The sequence below is a fragment of the Ictalurus punctatus genome, chromosome 11 (assembly GCF_001660625.3).
Source record: "Ictalurus punctatus breed USDA103 chromosome 11, Coco_2.0, whole genome shotgun sequence".
Classification (NCBI taxonomy): Eukaryota; Metazoa; Chordata; class Actinopteri; order Siluriformes; family Ictaluridae; genus Ictalurus; species Ictalurus punctatus.
In genome coordinates this window covers 28246229-28268698 of record NC_030426.2, presented here as the reverse complement: position 1 = coordinate 28268698, position 22470 = coordinate 28246229, and the positions used below count along the sequence as shown (strand labels likewise).

Genomic DNA, 22470 nt, shown 5'->3' with positions numbered 1-22470 from the left:
ACACAAACACACTCCATATACAAGTACTCAGTGTCACCAGCAGATGCCCCTAGAGTAACACTGTTAAGTATACGGCTGTAATAAACACACACACACACACAGCCTCCTCCAAACACACACATACACATTTCAACATGAAGAGCTGTAATTTACTGAAGCCCACACTCACTGTACAGACGGACTTTTGTGTTGTGTTTGTTTTTGTTTCCGCAGCAACATTTTCACATCGGGCTTTTCTCTGTCCAGGAACATTAAACTCCTCCTGAACTCTATAGAGTAGTGTTTAAACTCCTCCTGAACTCTATAGTGTAGTGTTTAAACTCCTCCTGAACTCTATAGTGTAGTGTTTAAACTCCTCCTGAACTCTATAGAGTAGTGTTTAAACTCCTCCTGAACTCTATAGTGTAGTGTTTAAACTCCTCCTGAACTCTATAGTGTAGTGTTTAAACTCCTCCTGAACTCTAAAGTGTAGTGTTTAAACTCCTCCTGAACTCTATAGAGTAGTGTTTAAACTCCTCCTGAACTCTATAGTGTAGTGTTTAAATGTTTAAACCTCCTTTTACTAATTTTTATTAAATATTTGGGACTTCAACACCGAAGAAATCAAAATTTCCTGCTCATGTGCTTTCCATGACAACACCATTTTCTCTGAGGATATTTCACCTTTGACCCTTAAGTTCAACATCCGCCTCTCAACTTCCTCTGGATTATCTTAAAATAAATCAGTGAAAGTAACACACACACACACACACAGGCACACACACACACCTTACCTCTGAACTTCTTTGGTGGGTTGTTCAGGTCTCCTGCATCAGGCTGAACCACACAGCGATCATCAACCAACCTGATAACAGAACACCAAGAGTGGGAGTTACAGTGTGACTGTAGACACACAGACAGACAGACACACAGACAGACACACAGACAGAGGGGCACACAGACAGACACACAGACAGACACACAGACAGAGGGGCACACAGACAGACAGACAGACAGACAGGCACAAAGACAGACAGACAGACGAGCACACAGATAGACAGGCACACAGACAGACAAACAGACAGACAGAGCGGCTGTGGTTCAGGTGGTAGAGCGGGTTGTCCACCAATTGCGGGGTTGGCGGTTCGATTCCCGGCCCACATAACTCCACATGAACCCTAAGTTGCTCCTGATGGCCGGATAGCGCTGTGTGTGGTACCTCTGCTAATGCTGGTGTGTGTGTGAGTGAGTGTGTGAGTGTGTGAGTTTGTGTGTGTGTGTGTGTGTGAGTGTGTGAGAGTGTGAGTTTGTGTGTGAGTGTGTGTGTGAGTGTGTGTGTGAGTGTGTGTGTGAGAGTGTGTGTGAGTGTGTGTGTGTGTGTGAGAGTGTGTGTGAGTGTGTGTGTGTGTCTGAGAGACACTTGTACAGTGTTTGTAAGTGTGTAGTAATTCAGTAATGTATTAGTATGTGGTCTGAGTTTGTGTAAATAGAAACAGAAATGTGTTAGTGACGATATTCTGGAACAGAAACACCTCTGTGTCTGTAAACCGTCAGGAACTTCACATTCATGTTCTTTAGTGGAATGAAAATGCAGTGAGTTTGTATGAGGTGTGTGTTACAGAGAGGTCAGAGGTGTGTTCAGGACCGGCTCATACACAACACCACACACACCGTGTTAATAAACTCACCCCAGCGTGGAGATAAAGCCACTGGTGGATCCCTCAGCATAAAGGGAGCAAATGTCCCCAATGTGCAGGAAACTGGACATCTTATCTACCATGGCAGGAAAACACCTTCACCTGCAGGACAGAGAACCGGAGTGAGAACATCCTGCTGCTTACCTCCTGCTTGCAGAACCATCTTACACAACCATCTTTCAGAACCATCTTTCAGAACCATCTTAATCACTGTTGAGTTTCAGCAGTTAGACCATCATCACTAAAATAATCACTAAAGTCTAAACACACTGACACAGGATTAGGGATCCAGACAATGCCTGACATTTGTGTCTAATACAAACAGATAAAGAGGAATAATGAAGTCGATGTAGAAAACTGTAAAAAAAGAAATGTAGAAAAAAACCTTAATCTCACAACCAGCAGTCAATCACCAACATTCTGCACAGAGAGAGGAATTCTGGGTAAAACTGAGGTACAGTGACGCTCTTGTTCTCTAGGTGTTATAGCTGTTAATCAGTTCTGGGTGAAACAATGATATAACATTGAGATTGTGATAAATAAGGGTCACATGACTCAGTACTGATCGGTACTTTTACACCGAACGTGTTTCTGAAGTCAGCAGCCCTCGTGTCAGTTCAATCCAAAGATCCACTCAAATCTCAAACGCACACTTTCTCCTTTTTACTCTGCGTATTTTATTTCAAATCATAAATCTATAAAGATGTCATTATTGTGTAACCTGCAGCACAAAAACACGTGTTTATACAACATGATGCTCATTTTACACACATCAGGGAACATCTGTATGAACGCTGTATACTCACACATACACACACACACACTCACACACACAAACTCACACACACATACACCCTCACACACACAAACTCACACACACATACACCCTCACACACACACAAACTCACACACACATACACACTCACAAACACACATTCACACACACACACACTCACAAACACATGTACACACACTCACACATACACGCTCACACACACACTCACACTCAATCACACTCACACACATACACACTCTCACACACACACTCAATCACACTCACACACATACACACTCTCACACACACTCAATCACACTCATACACACACATACACACTCACACACATACCCACTCACACACACACACACACACACTCACACACACTCACACACACACTCACACACATACACACACACACTCACACACACTCACACATACACACTCACACACCCTCACACACTCACACATACACACACACACATACACACTCACAAACACACATTCACACACACACACACACACACTCACAAACACACATACACACACTCACACATACACACTCACACTCACACACACTCACACATACACACACTCAATCACACTCACACACTCACATACACTCACACACATACACACTCACACACACACACACACACACTCAATCACACTCACACACACACACTCACACACACACATACACACACACGCTCACATACACCCACACACTCACACACTCAATCATGCTCACATACACACTCACATACATGCACACCCACACACTCACATACACTCACACACACACACATACACCCACACACTCACACACACTCACATACACTCACACACTCAATCATGCTCACACACACACACTCACACACACTCATACACACATACATCTCACACACACACGCACACACACACTCACATACACGCACACACTCACACACACGCACACACACTCACACACACGCACTCACACACACGCACATACACATTCACACATTCACACACACAATGATGTTATAATCTCATTGTGTACTGAAGGTTTCAGCAGTTGTTTGGAATTGTGTTAGCGAGCTCACCGTGTCCTCCTCTTCAGTACAAACTCATAAAACTGTTAAGATGATTAAACACTGAGGATTAAACACTGAGGATTAAACACTGAGGATTAAACACTGAGGATTTAAATAATGAGAACTAAACACTGAGGATTAAACACTTAGAATTAAACACTGAGCGGTCGTCCCAGTTACGAATCTGTTTACAAACCTGTATTAAAGCTACAGGATGGAAGATGTTGGAACGTCACCCTCTTTGGTAGAGAAATGTTTTTGTGAGCTATTTGTGGAAGAACGTTGATGGCTGTGAGTCAATACACATTCTGGAAAAGGCTGTGTCCCAAACCACCTGTGCACACTAAATAGTAATGACCCCCCCCCCCCCCCCCCTCCCCCCAGTGTAGTGGCAGTGTTTAGTACAGAAACATGCAGTTTGGGTCGCGTCCCGAGTGTTCATGACTCTGGAGATGTAAAGATCTGCTCTGTTGCTCTCAGTATTGCGAGACTAAAATAACTGTACTGTCCACATCAGTGTGAGTGTCACAGAGTTCCTGAGGACGAGCCGGATGATGATGATGATGATGTATCTGTACAGGTATTGTATTCTCGTTTATTCGATTGTAAATGTGTGAAGCGATTTTGGATAAAGTTAGCTCAAGCTAGCAGTTTTCAAATCTCATTCCCTCCAAAGCCATGCCCACAAAACCTCAGCTAGGCGGAGCTTTATGAACTGACAGCAAGTAAAGCCGCCTCTTTGTCCTGATTGGTTAGACGCTTGTGGTTCACATCGTGTGTTTACCGTGTGAGGACATATTCTATTGAAGCTGCAGAAACACAAGGACAACCATCAAAACACACACACACACACACACACACACACAGATCACTGAGTGCACTATTAACGCTGTGTAAAGTATGATGTTTCTCTCTGTTAGCAGCACATACCGTTCTGAAGACCTCGACTTAAAAGCCACAGTTTATCTTCAGCAGTCCATCGTCTCCTTGTCTGACCACCACATACCCCAACACGCTTATCTACACCGTTTGCATAACAAATAAGTCTGACACACACTTTCACTTCCCGTCTAACATATTATACATCACACACAAACACACACACACACACACAGATTTGCATATGTACATGTGTAGAGGCTTTTCCTGTTACACCTAACAGTAACACTCAAAATATATTTCATCAAGCTGCAATGTTAAACATGATCTCTGCATGGAGAGGAACACGGGATTTACACGGGATTTACACGGGATCGACCCAGGGGACACTGCCCACAAACTTTCCTCAATCTTATTATTTAAAAGCTGTTTAAAAACACATCCCAGCGCTGTAAGTGCACCTGTAGCTCCTGGTCATATCTGCTCCATGTTCAGGAGGTTGCATGAGGAGAAGTTAGAACAGGAAATGGAAAAGGACTTTAGCTTTAATACTTTAAACACCAGAGAAAAACCTAAAACAACCAAAAGCACTGCATTTTACATCTTCACTAACACAGCAAACACGACCAACTCTAAACAATAAACATGACAAAGGAATAAATAATCAGAGTTATAAATAAACTAATAAAAGAATAAAATCCCAGTTTAAAGTTAGTTTCAAGGTAACAAAGAGAAATGTGCTTTCATTTCAGCTGTGTGTGCAGAGAAGTAATCAGAGACCAACTTCATTATTATCTAAAAGAGCGGATTAAACCGCTTCTGGATCTGATCACAGCCGATTATTTTGGAGATTATTTTGGAGATTATTTTGGAGTCGCTTTTTTCCAGGAGAAGATCTTTCCTGTGTCCGGCGGAGGAGCGGCTCTGAGGGCGATGCTGTCACTCATTATATAAATATTTACTCTGATAAAAGCTGGAGCTCGGATGTAAAGTCTTAGTGAAAGTTTTTACCTCACACTGCTGGACTTCACTCGGTGTTGTGAGTTTTCGTCAGTAGTTTTGTCTAAAAGTTGCGTCTTGGAGAAAAACGCATCATGCTGAAGAAACTCCGGAGCTCCGACAGTCATAGCCCGCTGTTCATCTGCTGCTGCTCGGGGATGATCGGCTATTTCCGCCTCCGATCGGCTATTTCCGGCTCTGATCGGAAATTAACGACTCTGATCGGTTATTTCCGGACATGCTCCGTTCTGCTCTGTTATTTTCGGTTCTGTTCGGTTATTTTTGGCTCTGTTCACCTCAGACAGTCATCTCAGAATTTCATAAACTGTTTCTTTTGGTTCTGCCACAAAAGAAGGCTTCAGCTGACTGGTAGGCATGACAGAGCACTCCACCAAAACAACTAGGCACAAGAACAGTTTTTCCAAAGTTCAGTCTTCTCCCACTGGGCCTCCACTGTCACACCAACAGCTTCTTACCCTCAGCTGTCAATCAGCTGAACCCCTCATAGCCACTATTCCCCCTTCCTCCAACTCCGCTAATGCTGTTTGCTGTCAGATCAAACATAATCGGCACAATTTGCACACAGTTCTCTTTCTGAACACACACTTCTACTTTGGCACATGGACTAACTTTATACACTTTGCACTTCCTTGCATGTTCCTCTACATGCACTTTACATTCATTGGATCCATATTCTCTTAAGCTGCAAAATTTCATTACATTAATCTCACACATCTCTGGACTTGTTAGTCACATATCCTGCCCTTCGCACATGTTACTTTTACACGTTGCAGCACTCTGCCTCACGGTCTCATCTTTCACTATCATTTAATGCTACTTTGCTATTTTGCACTTCTCGTTAGATGCTAACTGCATTTCATTGGCTTTGTACTTGTACTCTGTTCAGTCACAATAAAGCTGAACCTAATCTAAGCTAAACTTGGACAATAAAGCTATTTGTGATTCTGATTCTGAACTGTGTTTATAAAACTGTTATGAATTTCATGAATCTGCCCTTTTTAAAAAAATAATAATTAATAAATAAAAACAAAAACACTAGCAGAAATCAGGCGATACAGATTTACCTCATACTGACTGACTTCTGAAACACTCACCACATGAAATGCAAACTATTTCAGTTTAGATTTTGTAATCTAGTTTTAAAAGGATTTCTGTTCTCCATGTGCTTATTTGGATAATTAAGGGTTCTTCAACTCAAGTCATCACCGTTATTTAAACCTTTATTTATTTTTATTTTTGAAAGACAGAGAGAGTGTCAGCTCAAGTGCTGTACACTGTTTCAGCTAAATCCAAACAGCAATTAAGTAAAATACAAATAAAATTAAATAAAACAATAAAACAATAAATAAAGCAGTGAAACAAAAGAGAAATAAAAACTATAAAAAACAAAACCATGGTTAAAAAGACAGGACATAAACAGAAAACCCAATAGTACAGATGTAAAAGAGTTTAAATGCCCAGAAGAATGAATATGCTTTTAAATTCTATTTAAAATGTGCACAGTGTGGATATATGAGGAGGAGGAGGAGGAGGAGGAGGAGGGAGGGCCAGGCTGAGAGGACATAGGCCTGGCACTGAGCTGTCTACTCAGTGGAAGAGCGATAAAGGAGCAGCTGGAAGCACCAGAGAGAGAGAGAGAGAGAGAGGGAGACAGACAGACAGACAGACAGACACACACACACACACACACACACACACACACACACATGCACTTTACTGTATGTTTGACTTACATTGGTGTGTTTATTTTATGTTCTTTTTATGATTAAATATTACGTTTATGTTCAGGCATTACCCGCCTCTTCCTTGCCCAGCTTTGAAGTTTGTTACAAGATACCTTTATTAAAAAAAAAAAGCTGTGACAGAAATCTGAGTCCCTGGAAAAGTTCAAAGCTGGTTAGAAGATCTTAAAGCTCTTGAGGTATTATGAACTCAGAGGTGGTCACTGTTGGTCCCTCGAGCAAGGCCCTTAACTGCTCAGTTGTATAAATGAGATAAATGTAAGTCGCTCTGGATAAGCCCATTTGCCAAATGCCATAAATGTAAATTTAAAAACAAATAATAAACTTTAACTCTATTTGAATGGCAGTCAGTGAAGGGAGACCAGGACAGGAGAGATGTGTTTATTCTTCTGGTACCAGTCAGGAGAAGAGCAGCTGCATTCTGGACCAGTGGAAGATGGGAGAAGGTCACCTTCTGTAGAGAAAATTACAGTAATCAATGTGAGAGGAAATGAAAGTGAATAACAGTCTCCAGATTCTTCACTGGCTCTCCTCGTATACATTTTGTTAAAGTTTGTCTCAGATGGACAAACCTTTAAGGATTCTAGATTTAATCTTTTATCTAACAGTGATATTTCCAGAAATAACGGCCTGACAGACTGTTCCACTTTTCACCTGGAATGAAACAACATACAGATGAGCTCAGTGTTCAGTCCCACCTCCTAAAACCACAGAGTATTAAATAACCCAATGGGAAAAAGTAACTTTATACCAGACTGTATAGATCAAATAAACATATATCAATAAACTTTAGATCACCTACTGGACAACATGACTGCTGTTAAAATGACGCCAATGTATCTCTGTCGCCCTCTAGAGGCTGCACAGGCATATGTAACCCCGCCCATATCCCCGCCCACACCCATATAAACTAATCCAGAACAAACCAAATAAAAATTTTACGTGGTGTTTTTTGCAGATATGTTCCACCAATCCTACGAGTCGCTTAACGTTAATCTCTCGATTTTTTTCTGTATAATAAACACAATTTGTAAAGGTTTCCTATTGGATCGTAGGCCTATTTATGAGGGCGTGGTTAACGAGATGATTGATAGCTGACAGATGTACAGTGAAGCGTCACCTTTAAATTTCTATGTAAAGATATAGATATTTGATAAAAGATAAAAGTGAGATTTTAAAGTGTTGACGTAATCATATGGGCGTATTTTTCCCCACAGTCTCCGCCCACCGTCGTTGTTATGGTGATAAAACACTCTGGGTTTATTTTTCAGCACAGACCTTAGATTAGATAAATTATATCTTTATTGGAAAACGTTTGAACAAATGCACTTTTAAATAATTGACACAGATTCTACACTATACAGCACACACTCTGTTTTTGTTTAGTTTTATGAGATTTATTTTAAAATGTCACGATTTATTATTGTTTATTTATGTTTACTGTGTGCACGAACAGGGGATCTTTACAGTGTCGTCCTCTGTCACTTCCGGTCAGCTGACTGATCACGTGATACGGTTTAACTAAGATGGCGTTTCCCGTGTAGCTTTAGTGTTAAAGTAGACATGGAGGTGTGTGTGTACAGCGTGTGGGTATTAGTGTGTGTGAGTGTGTTGTGTGTGAGGTGTGAGGATAAAGCGGCTCAGGACTGCAGCTGTAACACACTCCACAGACACCGAGCTAAGGAAGAGGAGGATGAAGACGGAGGAAGAACTGTTCAAAGTCCGGTTTATAAATATTCTGAAAGAGCGAATAAAGAGTTTGTGAATCAAGAGGACACTCTTAGTAAGGTATACTCATCCTCACATCTCTCTCTCTCTCTCTCTCTCTCTCTCTCTCTCAGTATTACACAGCAGAGGGGTGCACAAACTTTTGCCTGGGGGTTTTGGTCTTGTTTGTATCAGCATCAGTATTTAATTTGCTAGGCAATATTTTATTTATACTCCTTCAGTACAGATTCGTTTTCTAACTGTGTGTGTATGTGTTTATATATATTATATTGTGTGTGTGTTTTTATATAGAAATATGTATGTGTGTGCGTGTGCGTATGTATGTATGTATGTATGTATGTCTGTCTGTCTGTCTGTCTGTCTGTCTGTCTGTCTGTCTGTCTGTGTGTGTAGATGGTGCTGCTACAGGGAGGTTGGTTCCTGATGGGAACAGATGATCCTGGTATCCCTCAGGATGGAGAAGGTCCTCAGAGGCGCGTTTGGCTCGACCCATTTTACATCGATGAGCACGAAGTCACGAACCTGCAGTTCCAACTTTTTACTAACACTACACACCATGTTACAGAGGTACACATACACACACTCTGGTGCTGCCAAAGTCCCTAAAACAATTAAAGTTACATTTTAATTACTTAAATTAATGGATTTATAATGAATATTAATGAGCGTATTAATCTTCAAGTGAACATTAGGGTGAGCTCCACTGTGTGTTTAGTAAGGAATAAAACACTGTGTGTGTGTGTGTGTGTGTGTGTGTGTGTGTGTTCAGGCAGAGCGTTTTGGAGACTCGTTTGTGTTTGAAGGAATGCTGAGTGAAGAAGTGAAGAGCTCTTTGAAACATGCGGTACAGAAACACACACACAGTGTATTTTTAAATCCAGGACACTGCCTTGTTCCTCACTGAGGGAGTATAAAGCTGCAATTTGTCCAGTTTCTTTTTCAGTTTCATCATCATACAACTTTTGCATCATTTCACTGTTTATATTGCAACTGCAATTCAGCTCACAGACAGCAGAGGGCATTAAACTTTACACACTGCTGCTTTACTGCTCTGTATTCGCTTGTTGTCAGTAGGTTGCTGCTGCTCCCTGGTGGTCGCCGGTTAAAGGAGCAGACTGGAGACATCCAGAGGGTCCAGATTCATCCATAACACACAGGTTATGCAAATATACTGTATATAACCCACTGCTTTAATAAACACTTATAGTAATTTCCAGGCAAGGTCTTGTACGATGAATAGGGGTGTGACGTGGGTTCTTTTGGACTGGTTGGAAATAAGGTGTGCTGCTGCATTCTGAATCATCTGAAGGGGTCATCGTAAGTCACCCCAAGGTTTCTGGCTGTCTTGGTTGGTTTGAGTGTGGTTGAGTTGAACTGTACAGTGAGGTTGTGATTCATTGAGGGGCAGGCTAGGATGATGAGAGGGCTCAGCTTTTGCCAAGTTGAGCTTAAGGTGGAGTTCCCTCATCCAGTCCGAGATGTCCGATAGGCAGGCGGAGATGTGTACTCAGATGGATGGATCATCAGGCTGGAAGGACAAATAGAACTGAGTATCTTCAGCATAGCAGTTATATGACACTCAATCACAGGCCCCAGAGATGTAGTGTGTGTGTGTGTGTGTGTATGTATATATATATATATATATATATATATATATATATATATATATATATATATATATATATATATATATATATATATATATATATAGAAAAGAGTAGAGGACCCAGAATTGACCCCTGAGGAACCCCAGTTGGGAGTTGCTGAGATTCAAATACCTCTCCCTTCCATGATACCTTGAAGGATCTGCCTGAGAGATATGATTCCACCCAGCGCAGAGCCATTCTAGTGATGCCTAGACCGGAGAGAGTTGACAGGAGGATCTGATGATTCAAAGTGTCAGAGGCAGCAGAGAGGTGGAGTAGGATAAGGACAGATGATCTCGAGGTCGTAAGGCTTCAGTGAGGGAAAGCAGAGCCGTCTCCGTGGAGTGACTGCTTGTGAAGCCAGACTGCTTGGTGTCCAGAAGGTTGTTCTGTGAGAGAAAAGTGGGGAGTTGATTGAAAACAGATCTTTCAAGGGTTTTGGACAGGAAATGGAGGAGGGAGACAGGTCTGTAGTGGTCTACCGCAGCAGGGTTAAGTGTTTTTTTTTTTTTTAATCAGCGGGGAAACCCGGGCCTACTTCAGTGAGGTAGAGAAAGTGCTGGTGGAGAGGGATGTGTTAAAGATGTGTTGTAATGGTGTGCATATGATGTGCAATATGGTGGTGTTGGTGTGATGTGGTGTGTTTAGGATGGACCACCCGGTGCTGCACGTGTCTTGGGCTGATGCTCAGGCGTACTGTGAGTGGGCGGGGCGCAGGTTACCCACCGAGGCTGAGTGGGAGTTTTCATGCAGAGGAGGGCTAAAGGACAGGTGGGACTCATTCATATATATATATATATATATATAATCTCTCACAATGTATCTGAGTGTGTGTCTATTCATTCTGATGTGTGTGTGTGTAGGCTGTACCCGTGGGGGAATAAACTGATGCCCAGAGAGCAGCACTACGCTAACCTGTGGCAGGGAGAATTCCCCAATCACAACACGGCAGAGGACGGATTCACTCAGACGTCACCGGTGAGAGCGGAGCATCACTCTTCACACTCTTCATTTTATTTACATTATTTCCAGTTAATTTCTTTATATTTACATATTCAAATAGCAATCGATTCATGTATGAACATTAGCAGTGGTGCTTGAAAGTTTGTGAACCCTTTTGAAATTTCTATATTTCTGCATAAATATGACTTAAAACATCAGTGTTTCACACTAGTCGTAAAAGTAGATAAAGAACCCAATTAAACAACTGAGACAGAAATATTATATTTGGTCATTTATTTATTGAGGAAAATGATCAAGTATTACATATCTGTGAGGGGTAAAAGTATGTGCACGTCTAGGATCTGGACCAGGACGACTCGCCATCATTGATGGAACAATGAGTTCTAAATGATACCAGCGAACTCTAAAGGAAAATATCAGGACATCTGTCCATGAACTGAATCTGAAGAGAAAGTGGGTCATGCAGCAAGACAACGATCCTAAACACACGAGTCGTTCTACCAAAGAACGCTTAAAGAAGAATAAAGTTCATGTTTTGTAACGGCCGAGTCAAAGTCCTGACTTTAATCCAGTAGAAATGTTGTGGAAGAACCTGAAGCGAGCAGTTCATGTGAGGAAACACACCAACACCCCAGAGTTGAAGCTGTTCTGTACTGAGGAACGGGATAAAACTCCTCCGAGCCGATGTGCAGATGATCAACAGTTACCCCAAACGTTTATCTGCAGTGATTACTGCACAAGGAGTCACACCACATACTGAATGCAAAGGTGCACATACTTTTACCCCTCACAGATATGTAATACTGGATCATTTCCCTCAAGAAATAAATTACCAAGTGTAATATTTTTGTCTCATTTGTTTAAATAGGTTCTCTTTATCTACTTTCAGGACTCGTGAAAATCTGATGTTTTAGTCATATTTATGCAGAAATGTAGAGAATTCTGAAGGGTTCACAAACTTTTAAGCACCACTGTGTGTGCTTGTGTTTTTTATTATTATTATCCTAATGCTTTCCTCTTTAAAACACTTTAAAAAATCAACAAAAACTTTGTTGAGCAGATTCTGAATCTGGAGGTCTGGGCATCAACAGGTTCTAACTCATTCAGGTTCTTGGTGTTTAATCACTCCTGTGTAGTTAGTGAAGTTAGGGTTAGTTACTGTAGTTACTGTAGTAAGTGTACGTAGTTACTATAGTTAGTTAGTTGGGCGGTCTCCTCTAGGCAGATCATGCTTCTGTTGCATTCTTTACATGCTTGATCACTTCTTGGTCTTCATGATGCTGTGTGTATGTACAGGTGTATTTATATTAAGATCACATGACACTTTCACACACTGGTCGACTTCATTCTACTCATTATGGGATGCCTGATGGAATCTGACCCAGAACTAATTTAGGGGTTTCACAGTGACAACACAATGTGGAACAGATTGGGGGGTGAATACTTACGCACAGCACTGTGTAGTGAGTATGTAGAATAATTTAGAGTAGAGTTCTGACACTGATGTTTAGAGGAGTTTTGCAGTAGAGAGGTGTGTGTGTGTGTGTGTGTGTGTGTGTGTGTGTGTTTACAGGTAAAGAAGTTTCCCGCAAATGCTTTTGGTCTCTATGACATGGTGGGAAACGTGTGGGAATGGACCGCAGACTGGTGGAGTGTCCATCACACCCGAGACCATGCACACAACCCGGTACACACACACACACACACACACACACACACACACACACACACACAGCATGAACATATACTTAAGCTTCATCATCATTATTATTATTATTATTATTATTATTATTATTTAATGTGTTTACAGAAAGGACCAGAAACAGGAAGTGACCGAGTGAAGAAGGGAGGATCCTACATGTGTCACAAGGTACAACACGCACACACGCACACATTAGATTATAACTCAAATCTTTATGGGGAGGAATAAATATATATAATATATAATCTCTCTCTCTCTCTCTCTCTCGCTGTCTGTCTGTCTGTCTGTCTGTCTGTCTGTCTGTCTGTCTGTAGTCGTACTGTTACAGGTACAGGTGTGCTGCTCGTAGTCAGAACACTCCTGACAGCTCGGCGTCTAATCTCGGCTTCCGCTGTGCAGCTGATGCCACACCCTGACCTCTGACCTCTTCTAGACTTAATGTTAACCACGTGCTCTCTATGTAATGTACAGACGGATGTTTTTTATATAAATAAACATTTTTATATGGTCATTGTGGTGATTTTATTATCACTGTTAATAGTGTAATTGATTTAGATTTTTCAAATAAATTAGAATAAAATAAACACCTGAACTGTATTAATATCTGCTGTAATTACTTTTATTTCAGTTTATCTGATAAAGAAGTGGGTTGTTTGTGCTGTGAGCACAGGCGGTGGGTTACGGAGTGATGGGGTAAGCCGAGGCGATGTACTTCTTGCCGTTTCCGTAGGTGTTTTTGTCCCAGGTGTAGGTCTGGATGCTCAGCGGTTTTCCTCCCAGACTCAGACGGCAGCTAAAATAAACAGAGTTTTAACACACAGGTGAGAGATTATTCAGCTCTACAGAGACGGGAGCAGGAATATCAGCCTCACTCACTTTTTTCCGGGTCGTGTGACGTAACACAGTGTAAACACGGCCAGGTCAAACTCGGGACTGGACCCGATCAGAGCAGAACCGACCTGTTTATAATAACCGTCCCACATGAACTGCATCCCCAGAACATCGGGATACGACGTCCACTGAGACACGGAGATGAGCGAGAGGCACAGAAGCACAGGATTAAATCTTTAGAGTGGGTTAAACATTCTCACACACACTCTCTCACACACTCTCTCTCTCTCTCTCTCTCACACACACACACACATTCACACTCTCACTCTCACACACACACACACACACACATTCACACTCTCACACACACACACACATTCACACTCTCACACACACACTCTCACTCTCACACACACTCTCACTCTCTTACACACACTCACTTACACACACTCTCACTCTCTTACACACACTCTTACACTCACACACACACACACACACTCTCTTACTCACACACACTCTCACTCGCTTACACACACACTCTCACACACACTCACACTCTCACACACACACACACTATTTCATTTATATTATTCTGTATAATCCACTTTACCCCTTAAATGAGTGAGTGAGTGTGAGTGAGTGTGAGTGAGTGTGAGTGAGTGTGAGTGAGTGTGAGTGAGTGTGAGTGAGTGTGAGTGAGTGTGAGTGACTCACAGGGCCGTCGTAACTGTGACTGTAGTAGTTCAGCAGCCTTGATTTCTCCTGCAGGTAAAATCTCACCCAGTTATGGAATCCAGACACTTTCCCACTCTTAATCTCTCCTGTCATATCACACACACACACACACATACACACATTAATACTCCTGAACATACAAACAAACACACACATAAACACACACACTGACCTAAGAAGATGTGCTCAAAGCCGCTGGAGTCCAGACTGCCACTGCTGCGAGAGTAAAGACCGAACCACATCATCCTGAGATCATAGAGAAACTCCTCCCACGACCTGTAATAACCTGATCACCATCACACACACACACACACACACACACACACACACACACACACACACACAATCAATCACATACACACAATCACACACACACACACACACACACACACACACACACACACACACACACAATCAATCACATACACACAATCACACGCACACACACACCCCATCACACACACACCACACACACCATCACTCAGATTGTGATTAAATTACCGCGGGTATAAAAGTTTACACCCCCCTGTTAAAACTGCAGGTTTTTGTGATATAAAAAGAATGAAACCAACATGAATCTCGTCAGATATTTTTCCATGTTTCGTGTGAAATTAAACCAACAACACTCAACTGTAAAAACAGGAAAAAGAAAAAACCTGTAATAGCCTGGCTGCATAAGTATACACACCCTTAACTAATTCAGCACTCAGTGTTTTTGAGATTCTACCAACTGAGCACGTCTTGATTTGGTCGTTTTATTTCACTCTTCTTCTCAATAATGCTCCAGATCTATCAGATACTGAGCAAATCTCCTGTACACAGCCCTCTTCCAATCTCTCCACAGGTTTTAGATTGGATTTAGTTCTGACTGGACCATTCTATAACGCTGATCATCTTCTTCTTCTTTGTGCTTTGGGTCGTTATCATGCAGGAAGGTGAACCTTTTCTTCCTCTTCAGCTGTCCAACAAACACCTGCAGGGTTTGTGCCTAAATAATTTGGTATTTGGAGCTCTCCATGATTCTCTATATCTTGACTAGAGCCCCAGTTCCAGCTGAAGAGAAGCAGAACCATAATGTGATGCTAACACCACAGAGCTTCACCATGTATGGTGTTCTTTGGGTCTTGTTGTTGCAGCAAAATTATTTTTTTAGAACTACACCTCAACAGTTCTACCTTGGTCTCTTCAGAGTGTAACAGATTTTGCCACGTGGTTTGGGGTGATTGTTTGGATGTTTTTTTTGTGAGAAAGGGCTTCTGTCGTGCCCCTTACCCCACAGCCCAACGTGAAGAATATGAGATTGTTGTCACATGCTCAGTACTCGCCAGATGTTCCTGCAGCTGCTTTAATGTTTCCGTAGGTCCCTCAGCAGCCTCCCTGGTAAGTTTTCTTCTTCTTCTTCGCTTTTGGAGGGACGTCCTGTTATTGCTGATGTCACTGTGGTGTTCCATTTTCTCCACTCGTTGATGATTGACTTCACAGTGTGCCATGGTACATCTAATGTTTTGGAAATTCTTCTCTACCCCCACCAGGATATGAGATCCTGTACATGCTTTATAAGCTCTTTGGCTTTAGCAGTCGGTTGAAACCAAGAAGATATGAAGGAAAATCCTACAGAAACATCTGGTCTTTATTTTGGGTTAATTAGAATCATTGATGACTGTGTATGATCATTGCTTTTGAACATGAGTTTGAATGTGATTAGTTCATTCTGACCACAGTCACATGACCCATTATAAAAGGGTGCACATACTTATGCAGCCAGGTTACTGTAAGTTTTTTCTTTTTCTTTCCTAAAATATTTCTATTTATTTTCACTTGAATGTTTTTGGTTGCGATTTCACATTAAAGGTGGAAAAAAATCTGACATGATTTATCAGGGTTTAGAACAGGGGTGTGTAAACTTTTTATAGCCACTGTATATACTCAACAGCTTTGAGCCAATCACATCTGATATGCAAATTATTACAGGATTCATTTGTGCTAAGCTACCTGTGTGTGTATGTGTGTGTGTATGTGTGTGTGTGCGCGCGCGCATCTGTGTGTGTGTGTGTGTGTATCTGTGTGTGTGTATCTGTGTGTGTTTCTGCTGGATGTGTTATTAATAACAAAAAAAACACTTCCTGTTTCCTGTCTGACTGCAAAATTATCTCAGTGGTTAGAGTAAAGACCTTTAGTATAGAAGAAGGAGAACAGTTCTCTGCCCAGCTCTGTGTTCTTCATGGTCTGTTTGAGGAAGTTCTCCTGTTCCTGCACCTCTGCAGAACTGAAGTTCTCCGACACGCCCGTCTTCTTCTCATAGTTATCCAGCAAAGCAATAAACGCTGCGTAGGTAGGCTTCGAGAAGAGAGACGCCTCATTCACATACGCAAACAACCTGCAGATGCAGAGAGAGAGACAGACAAACAATGAATGAACGAATATACATCAAAGTGAGTGTACAAGTATAAATATAAATGCTATGCGTGTGTGTATTACGGTAGAGGTGACTGGTCGTTCTTGGTGCTGCTATCAGACTGGTCTATGAGGGTTTGTGGGCTGATGATGAGTTCTGATGCTGAGGCTTTGTTCGAGTCCAGAATGTACAAAACCTCTGAAACATCCTGAATCTCCGAGTCTGAGGCTCTACTGCTGCCATCAGAGTCTGAAACACACACACACAAAACCCAGTTTTAACACTGGATTAACAGCCTTGTTTGGATTTATTGCTTTACCGTTTTGTATGTAATTTGTAATAAATTAATAAATTGTGTAAAATGTTTGTTAAAGCGTGACTCTATGACTCTTACAGAGAAACTGATCGTCACTTTGTCGCTCGCTAGTGTGAGTTCAGGGTCAGATTCTGTTTCCCAGTAAAGCCATTGGCTCTTATTACTGAGCAGCGGAACTTCCTGTTCTCCAGCCGCCATGTTGTTACACACGGATGTCCTGTACAGATTTAACTGAACAGCGGTTTGTGATCACAGATGTTGGTGTTGCAGGACGACATTAATAACGACACAGCCTCAGACTAAACGTCAAGACACTGGGTTAGTGGTTGCGCAGTGGTTAAACCATTGGACTACTGCTCAGGAGTTCCTGAGTTCAAATCCCAGGCCTGCCAAGTTGCCACTGCTGGGGCCTTTGAGCGAGGCCCTTAACCCTCAATTGATCCCTTGTATAAATGTAAGTGGAAATTTAATGTCGTTCTGGATAAGGGCATCTGTAATATAAAATCATCATACAGTTATCCAGTGTCCCATCAGCAGCTCTGTCTCAACTGTTTTACACGAATCTGTGTTCCAGGTAATATCAGTAAACAGGGTTGGCAGGTATCAGTGAACATTCCAGCACAGCTACACAAAAGATTTGAAACTAGCCAAAAAATCCAGAGAGACTTGTAAACTCCTGTAAAGAGAATCCCCCTGTCCCTCTCTAAATCTTTACATGATGTCTTACAATAGAAATGATTGTGTATTGATATATAAATGCTGGAGCTCTCCCACCTGCCCCTGAGGACGAGCCAGTGCTGAGTATGTGTGTTTTATTACAGCAGGTTTATTTAGTGTGTGAAATACTGCAGGTGGATGAGAACAGTGACCTTAACACTCCGAGCCAATTTAAAGAAAACATCGAGGCCTTGCTGATAACTGACTTCAGAAATAAACACCTCTAAACATTTATACGCTTATCTCAGATCATGAGCGGACTGTTTTATTTCACAACGCTCTCACTGTGAGGAAAAAGACACGTGTTTAACGTTATAAAGCTGAAATGCGTCTCACACTCTTCAGGTGAACACATATTCATATCTCTATACGTTCCGTTTGATCTTACAAAATTATACTGTTGTGATGTCATATGGAACAACAACATAAAGCTGTGTGGCAGAAAGCAATGTTCTGGACATGATGTTAGCTAGCTAGTTAGGCTGTTAGCTATTGTACTGTAACATAACAGAAAAAAACCCAGAAATTATATCAATCACAGTCTGGCTAATTTAGCATGTATTACTGATAATTCGCAGATATTAAAACCTTATCGAGGTTCTCTGTTTACTAAGTAAAAATGAACTAACTTTACAGTTACAGTAAAACATCCAGTACAGCACCCCCTGCTGCCTAATTCTAAAATAACTACTTATGTTGTGAGAGACGCTCTTACTCTGTGTGTGTGTGTGTACATTAGTTTTACAGCTTAATGGTTTTACAGTTTTATTTCTAGTTTTATATTTTCACACTTGACTTGTGTGTGTAAATAATTAATGCGCTGCTACTCCTTCAATCTGAACCATAACCTTTTCTTAAAATTTAAATAAATGCTGCTGCTGCAAAAAAAGATTGAGTGTTAATAATCAATATTTCTATAGAACATTAGCATTAATAAAATATGCTGTGTGTGTGTGAGAGAGAGAGAGAGCTTTACCTCCATGTCCCTGACTGATCAGGGTGAAAGTGAAAAGAAGAAGCAGTAAGTTCCTCATGGTGGAAACAGCTTATCTGAGAAGAGCAGAATAACTCCAGAGACTTTATAACAGCCCCTTACTATCTTTATCGCTCCCTAAAAGCTCCACCCACACTGACACAAGCTCCACCCATATGGATATGAGCCCTGCCCATATGAACTCATCTTATGATCATGTGTAGATGGAGTAAACATGGTAGAAAAGCAATATGACAGATCCAGTGCTAAGCACAATTGCTGTATGCATGTCTTTGAACTGGTGCAGGAAAACAAGGAACCTGGAGGAAGCCCCTGAAGCACAGGGCGAACATGCAAACTCCACACACACACAGATGGGAATCGAGCCCCCAACCCTGGAGGTGCAAGGCAAGTGTGCCAATCACTAAACCACCATGCCCCCCCCCCCCCCCCCCCAATATTTACAACATTAAACAAATACAAGGGGGAGGGGGGAGGACACAGACAATTAGACAATTGGAACAAACTAAAAAAAAGGAGCATGAAGAATTCAAGTGAAGTTGGGGATATCTGGAAAACCCATTTCCAAACAGTCTATACAAATGTATATTCCAACACAAATTCAAAATCACAGAAAATAGAAAAATTTAAGAACTAGATTTGGCCATAAAAAGTCATCTAAACTATTCAGACTTCTCAGTTACAGAGCAGGAACTCAAACTGAAACTAAAGAAAGCATCAGGACCTGATGGAATCCTGAATGAAATGATTAAACACACCAGCTCTAATTTTCAATTATCCATCTTAAAACTCCTCAGTTTGGTTCTGAGTGTAGGTTTTTCCCCTGAAATCTGGAACCAAGGTCTAATAACACCAATCTATCAGCCCGAGGTCAACAGGGCGGCCTCGGAGCTCCTGTTGGAGGTCAACCAGGTGATCTCAGAGCCCCAGCTTGAGACCTACGGGGAGGTCTCAGCTTCAGAGGTCCAGCCCGAGGTTAACCTGGCGACCTCTGGGCCCCCGTCTGAGGTCAACTTGGCGGCCTCAGAGCTCCAGCCCGAGACCTATGGGGAGGTCTCTGCCGCTGAGGAAGCTGTCCCGCTGTCCTGCCCTGCCGAGGAAGCTGTCCCGCTGCCCTGCCCTGCCTAGGAAGCTGTCCCGCTGCCCTGCCCTGCCGAGGAAGCTGTCCCGCTGTCCTGCCCTGCCGAGGAAGCTGTCCCGCTGTCCTGCCCTGCCCAGGAAGCTGTCCCGTTGTCCTGTCCCACAGAGGACGTCCCTCCGATCTCCAGCCCCGCAGAGGATGTCTCTCTGCTTTCCTGCACCGCTGAGTACACCGCTCTGTTTGATGGCTCCGCTGAGTACGGCATTCCGTTTGCCTGCCCAACTGAGTACAGTGCTCTGTTTGCCTGCGCTGATGAGGACGTCACTCTGTTTTCTTGCTCCGCAGAGGAAGTCAATCAGCCTTCCAGTCCTGCTGGGGACATCGCCCAGCCTTCCAGTCCTGCTGGGAACATCGCCCAGTGTTCCAGTCCTGCTGAGAACATCGCCCCGAACTTCAGTCCCACTGGGGGTGGTGCTCTGCCTGTCTGCTGCCCGGCGGAGGCCGCCTTGTTTTTCCAATGCATGAAGAGACAGATTACACAGGGGCCCAGGGGGGTTTTTGGCGCTCCGGGAGGAGCACCTTTTGAGGGGGGTTCTGTTATGATACCGCCAGCAGATGGCGCTGTGGCGACAACGTGCACGAGCAGCTTGAGAACGCACACGTGATTGAAGTGCGCATGGACACTAAAGCTGGGTTAAGTGTCGCCAGCTGTCGGCAATCAAGGGACTGTTTACTTAAACCCCTTGCAGTGCTGTGCACATCACGCGGCATTAAAGTGTTAAAGTGTTCATGCCACGCCGAGAAGGGACTAACAGAGAAGACGGCGGAATGTATAATGGTGCTAGGTTGTAATGTTGCCATGCTCTGTCTGTTTTCCTGTTACTTAGTTTAAACCCTGTCGTAGTTGAGTGTTTGTATCCTGTCGTAGTCAAGGAAGTTTAAGTCCTGTCATAGATAAGAATGTTGATGCCATGCCCTAGATAAGAGTGCTTATGCTATGCTATAGTCAAATGAGATGTTCCTGCTTTAGTTAAATGAGATGTTCCTGCTTTAGTTAAATGAGATGTTCCTGTTCTAGTTAAATGAGATGTTCTAGTTAGATGTGTTCCTGCCATTGTTAGAGGATTGTTTCCTGTCTTGTTTATAGTTAAAGGAGAACTGTTTGAGTTAAGTTTCTCACGCTCTTTGCTTGAGTTAAAGTTTTATGTTTAGATCTGGTTTCCTGCCTCCTTGTGTGTTTAAGTGGCACAATAAAGACTGCTCCTGCACTTACTTCCTATCTCCGAGTCCTGTTCTGTAACATATGCTCATATCATTATTCACTCATATACACATCATTATACACTCATCATTATACATGGGTGCACGGTGCCTTAGTGATTAGCACGTTCGTCTCGCACCTCCAGGGTCCCGGGTTTGATTCCCGCTAGGGCCATGTGTATGCGGAGTTTGCATTTTCTTCCCGTGCTGCGTTTCCTCCATGTACTCCAGTTTCCTCCCCCAGTCCAAAGACATGAATGGTAGGCTGATTGGCGTGTCTGTAGTGTATGAATGGGTGTGAGTGTGTATGTGATTGTGCCCTGTGATGGATACTCCTGGCTGTACCCCACCTTGGATAGGCTCCAGGTTCCCCCGTGACCCCTGAACAAGGAGTAAGTGGCATCATATGTGTATATCATTATACACTTACACACATCAATAAACACTATCATTATACAATTATACACATCATTATACACTCATATTGTACATGTATATTATTATACTCATATGCTCATATCATTATACACTTATATTATACACTCATAACATACAATCATATCATACACATCATTATACACTCATATTATACACTTAAATCATTATACACTCACACACACTATACACTATAATTCTACTGTATTGTATGTATTCTGTTTTTATTCTCATGAGTTTCATTACTCGTTTCTTTTTGAATGTATGTACATGTGTCTCTTTGTTTCTGTTGTTATTTTTCTGATTTGTTCCCAAAAGTATGTATCCAAGCTTTAGCAATACAAACGTCATGCTAATAATCCATTAAAGCATAAAAGCAATAAGGCTACCTTTGAATTGAGTTTGAATTGACAGAGTCAGTGTTACACATTTGATGTATAGGTGAGAGGAGAGGCAGTAATTCCCCTCCTGTCCGCTAGGGGGCACGCACACGCGGGCG

General features: G+C 42.3%; 3 protein-coding genes across 14 annotated transcripts in view; 1 reads left to right on the top strand and 2 right to left on the bottom strand.

The window, feature by feature from the left end:
- itpr1a (inositol 1,4,5-trisphosphate receptor, type 1a) overlaps positions 1 to 5574 on the bottom strand; it is a 66405-nt gene extending 60831 nt beyond the window's left edge. For 8 of the 12 annotated variants that reach the window (XM_053683865.1, XM_053683866.1, XM_053683867.1 and 5 more), the window contains exons 1-3: positions 5418 to 5573; positions 1668 to 1778; positions 774 to 844 (exon numbers count right to left, since the gene is read on the bottom strand). In XM_053683865.1, the coding sequence (XP_053539840.1) occupies positions 774 to 844; positions 1668 to 1759 (163 nt within the window). In that variant the 5' untranslated portion in view covers positions 1760 to 1778; positions 5418 to 5573. Of the gene's footprint in view, positions 1 to 773; positions 845 to 1667; positions 1779 to 5417 lie in introns of all 12 variants that reach the window. The other 4 variants (XM_053683873.1, XM_053683874.1, XM_053683876.1 and 1 more) reach the window with 2 other exon arrangements.
- A 3062-nt stretch (positions 5575 to 8636) lies between these two features.
- sumf1 (sulfatase modifying factor 1) lies at positions 8637 to 13718 on the top strand. Its single transcript, XM_017479454.3, has 9 exons — positions 8637 to 8956; positions 9290 to 9463; positions 9666 to 9740; positions 9971 to 10053; positions 11191 to 11313; positions 11406 to 11520; positions 13079 to 13192; positions 13316 to 13375; positions 13522 to 13718. Exons 1-9 carry the CDS (start codon positions 8732 to 8734, stop codon positions 13621 to 13623), a joined length of 1071 nt encoding a protein of 356 aa, XP_017334943.1. The 5' UTR covers positions 8637 to 8731; the 3' UTR covers positions 13624 to 13718.
- Positions 13719 to 13804: 86 nt separating this feature from the next.
- endou (endonuclease, polyU-specific) lies at positions 13805 to 19336 on the bottom strand. The gene is made up of 7 exons (XM_017479455.3): positions 19178 to 19336; positions 17252 to 17417; positions 16945 to 17150; positions 14946 to 15059; positions 14753 to 14859; positions 14084 to 14226; positions 13805 to 14000 (listed from the first exon to the last, which is right to left on the bottom strand). The coding sequence occupies exons 1-7, from the start codon at positions 19233 to 19235 to the stop codon at positions 13886 to 13888; spliced, it is 909 nt and encodes a 302-aa protein (XP_017334944.1). The 5' UTR covers positions 19236 to 19336; the 3' UTR covers positions 13805 to 13885.
- Between the last annotated feature and the right edge of the window lie 3134 nt (positions 19337 to 22470).

Excerpts from the sequence above, each read along its gene's own strand:
- endou (XM_017479455.3), bottom strand. The coding sequence starts at position 19,235 with ATGAGGAACTTACTGCTTCTTCTTTTCACTTTCACCCTGATCAGTCAG. Across the intron at positions 17,151-17,251 it reads AACGACCAGTCACCTCTACC|GTTGTTTGCGTATGTGAATG; the intron begins GTAATACACACA and ends CTGCATCTGCAG. Across the intron at positions 14,860-14,945 it reads CTTTGAGCACATCTTCTTAG|GAGAGATTAAGAGTGGGAAA; the intron begins GTCAGTGTGTGT and ends GTGATATGACAG.
- sumf1 (XM_017479454.3), top strand. The coding sequence starts at position 8,732 with ATGGAGGTGTGTGTGTACAGCGTGTGGGTATTAGTGTGTGTGAGTGTG. Across the intron at positions 9,464-9,665 it reads CTACACACCATGTTACAGAG|GCAGAGCGTTTTGGAGACTC; the intron begins GTACACATACAC and ends GTGTGTGTTCAG. Across the intron at positions 13,193-13,315 it reads GAGACCATGCACACAACCCG|AAAGGACCAGAAACAGGAAG; the intron begins GTACACACACAC and ends ATGTGTTTACAG.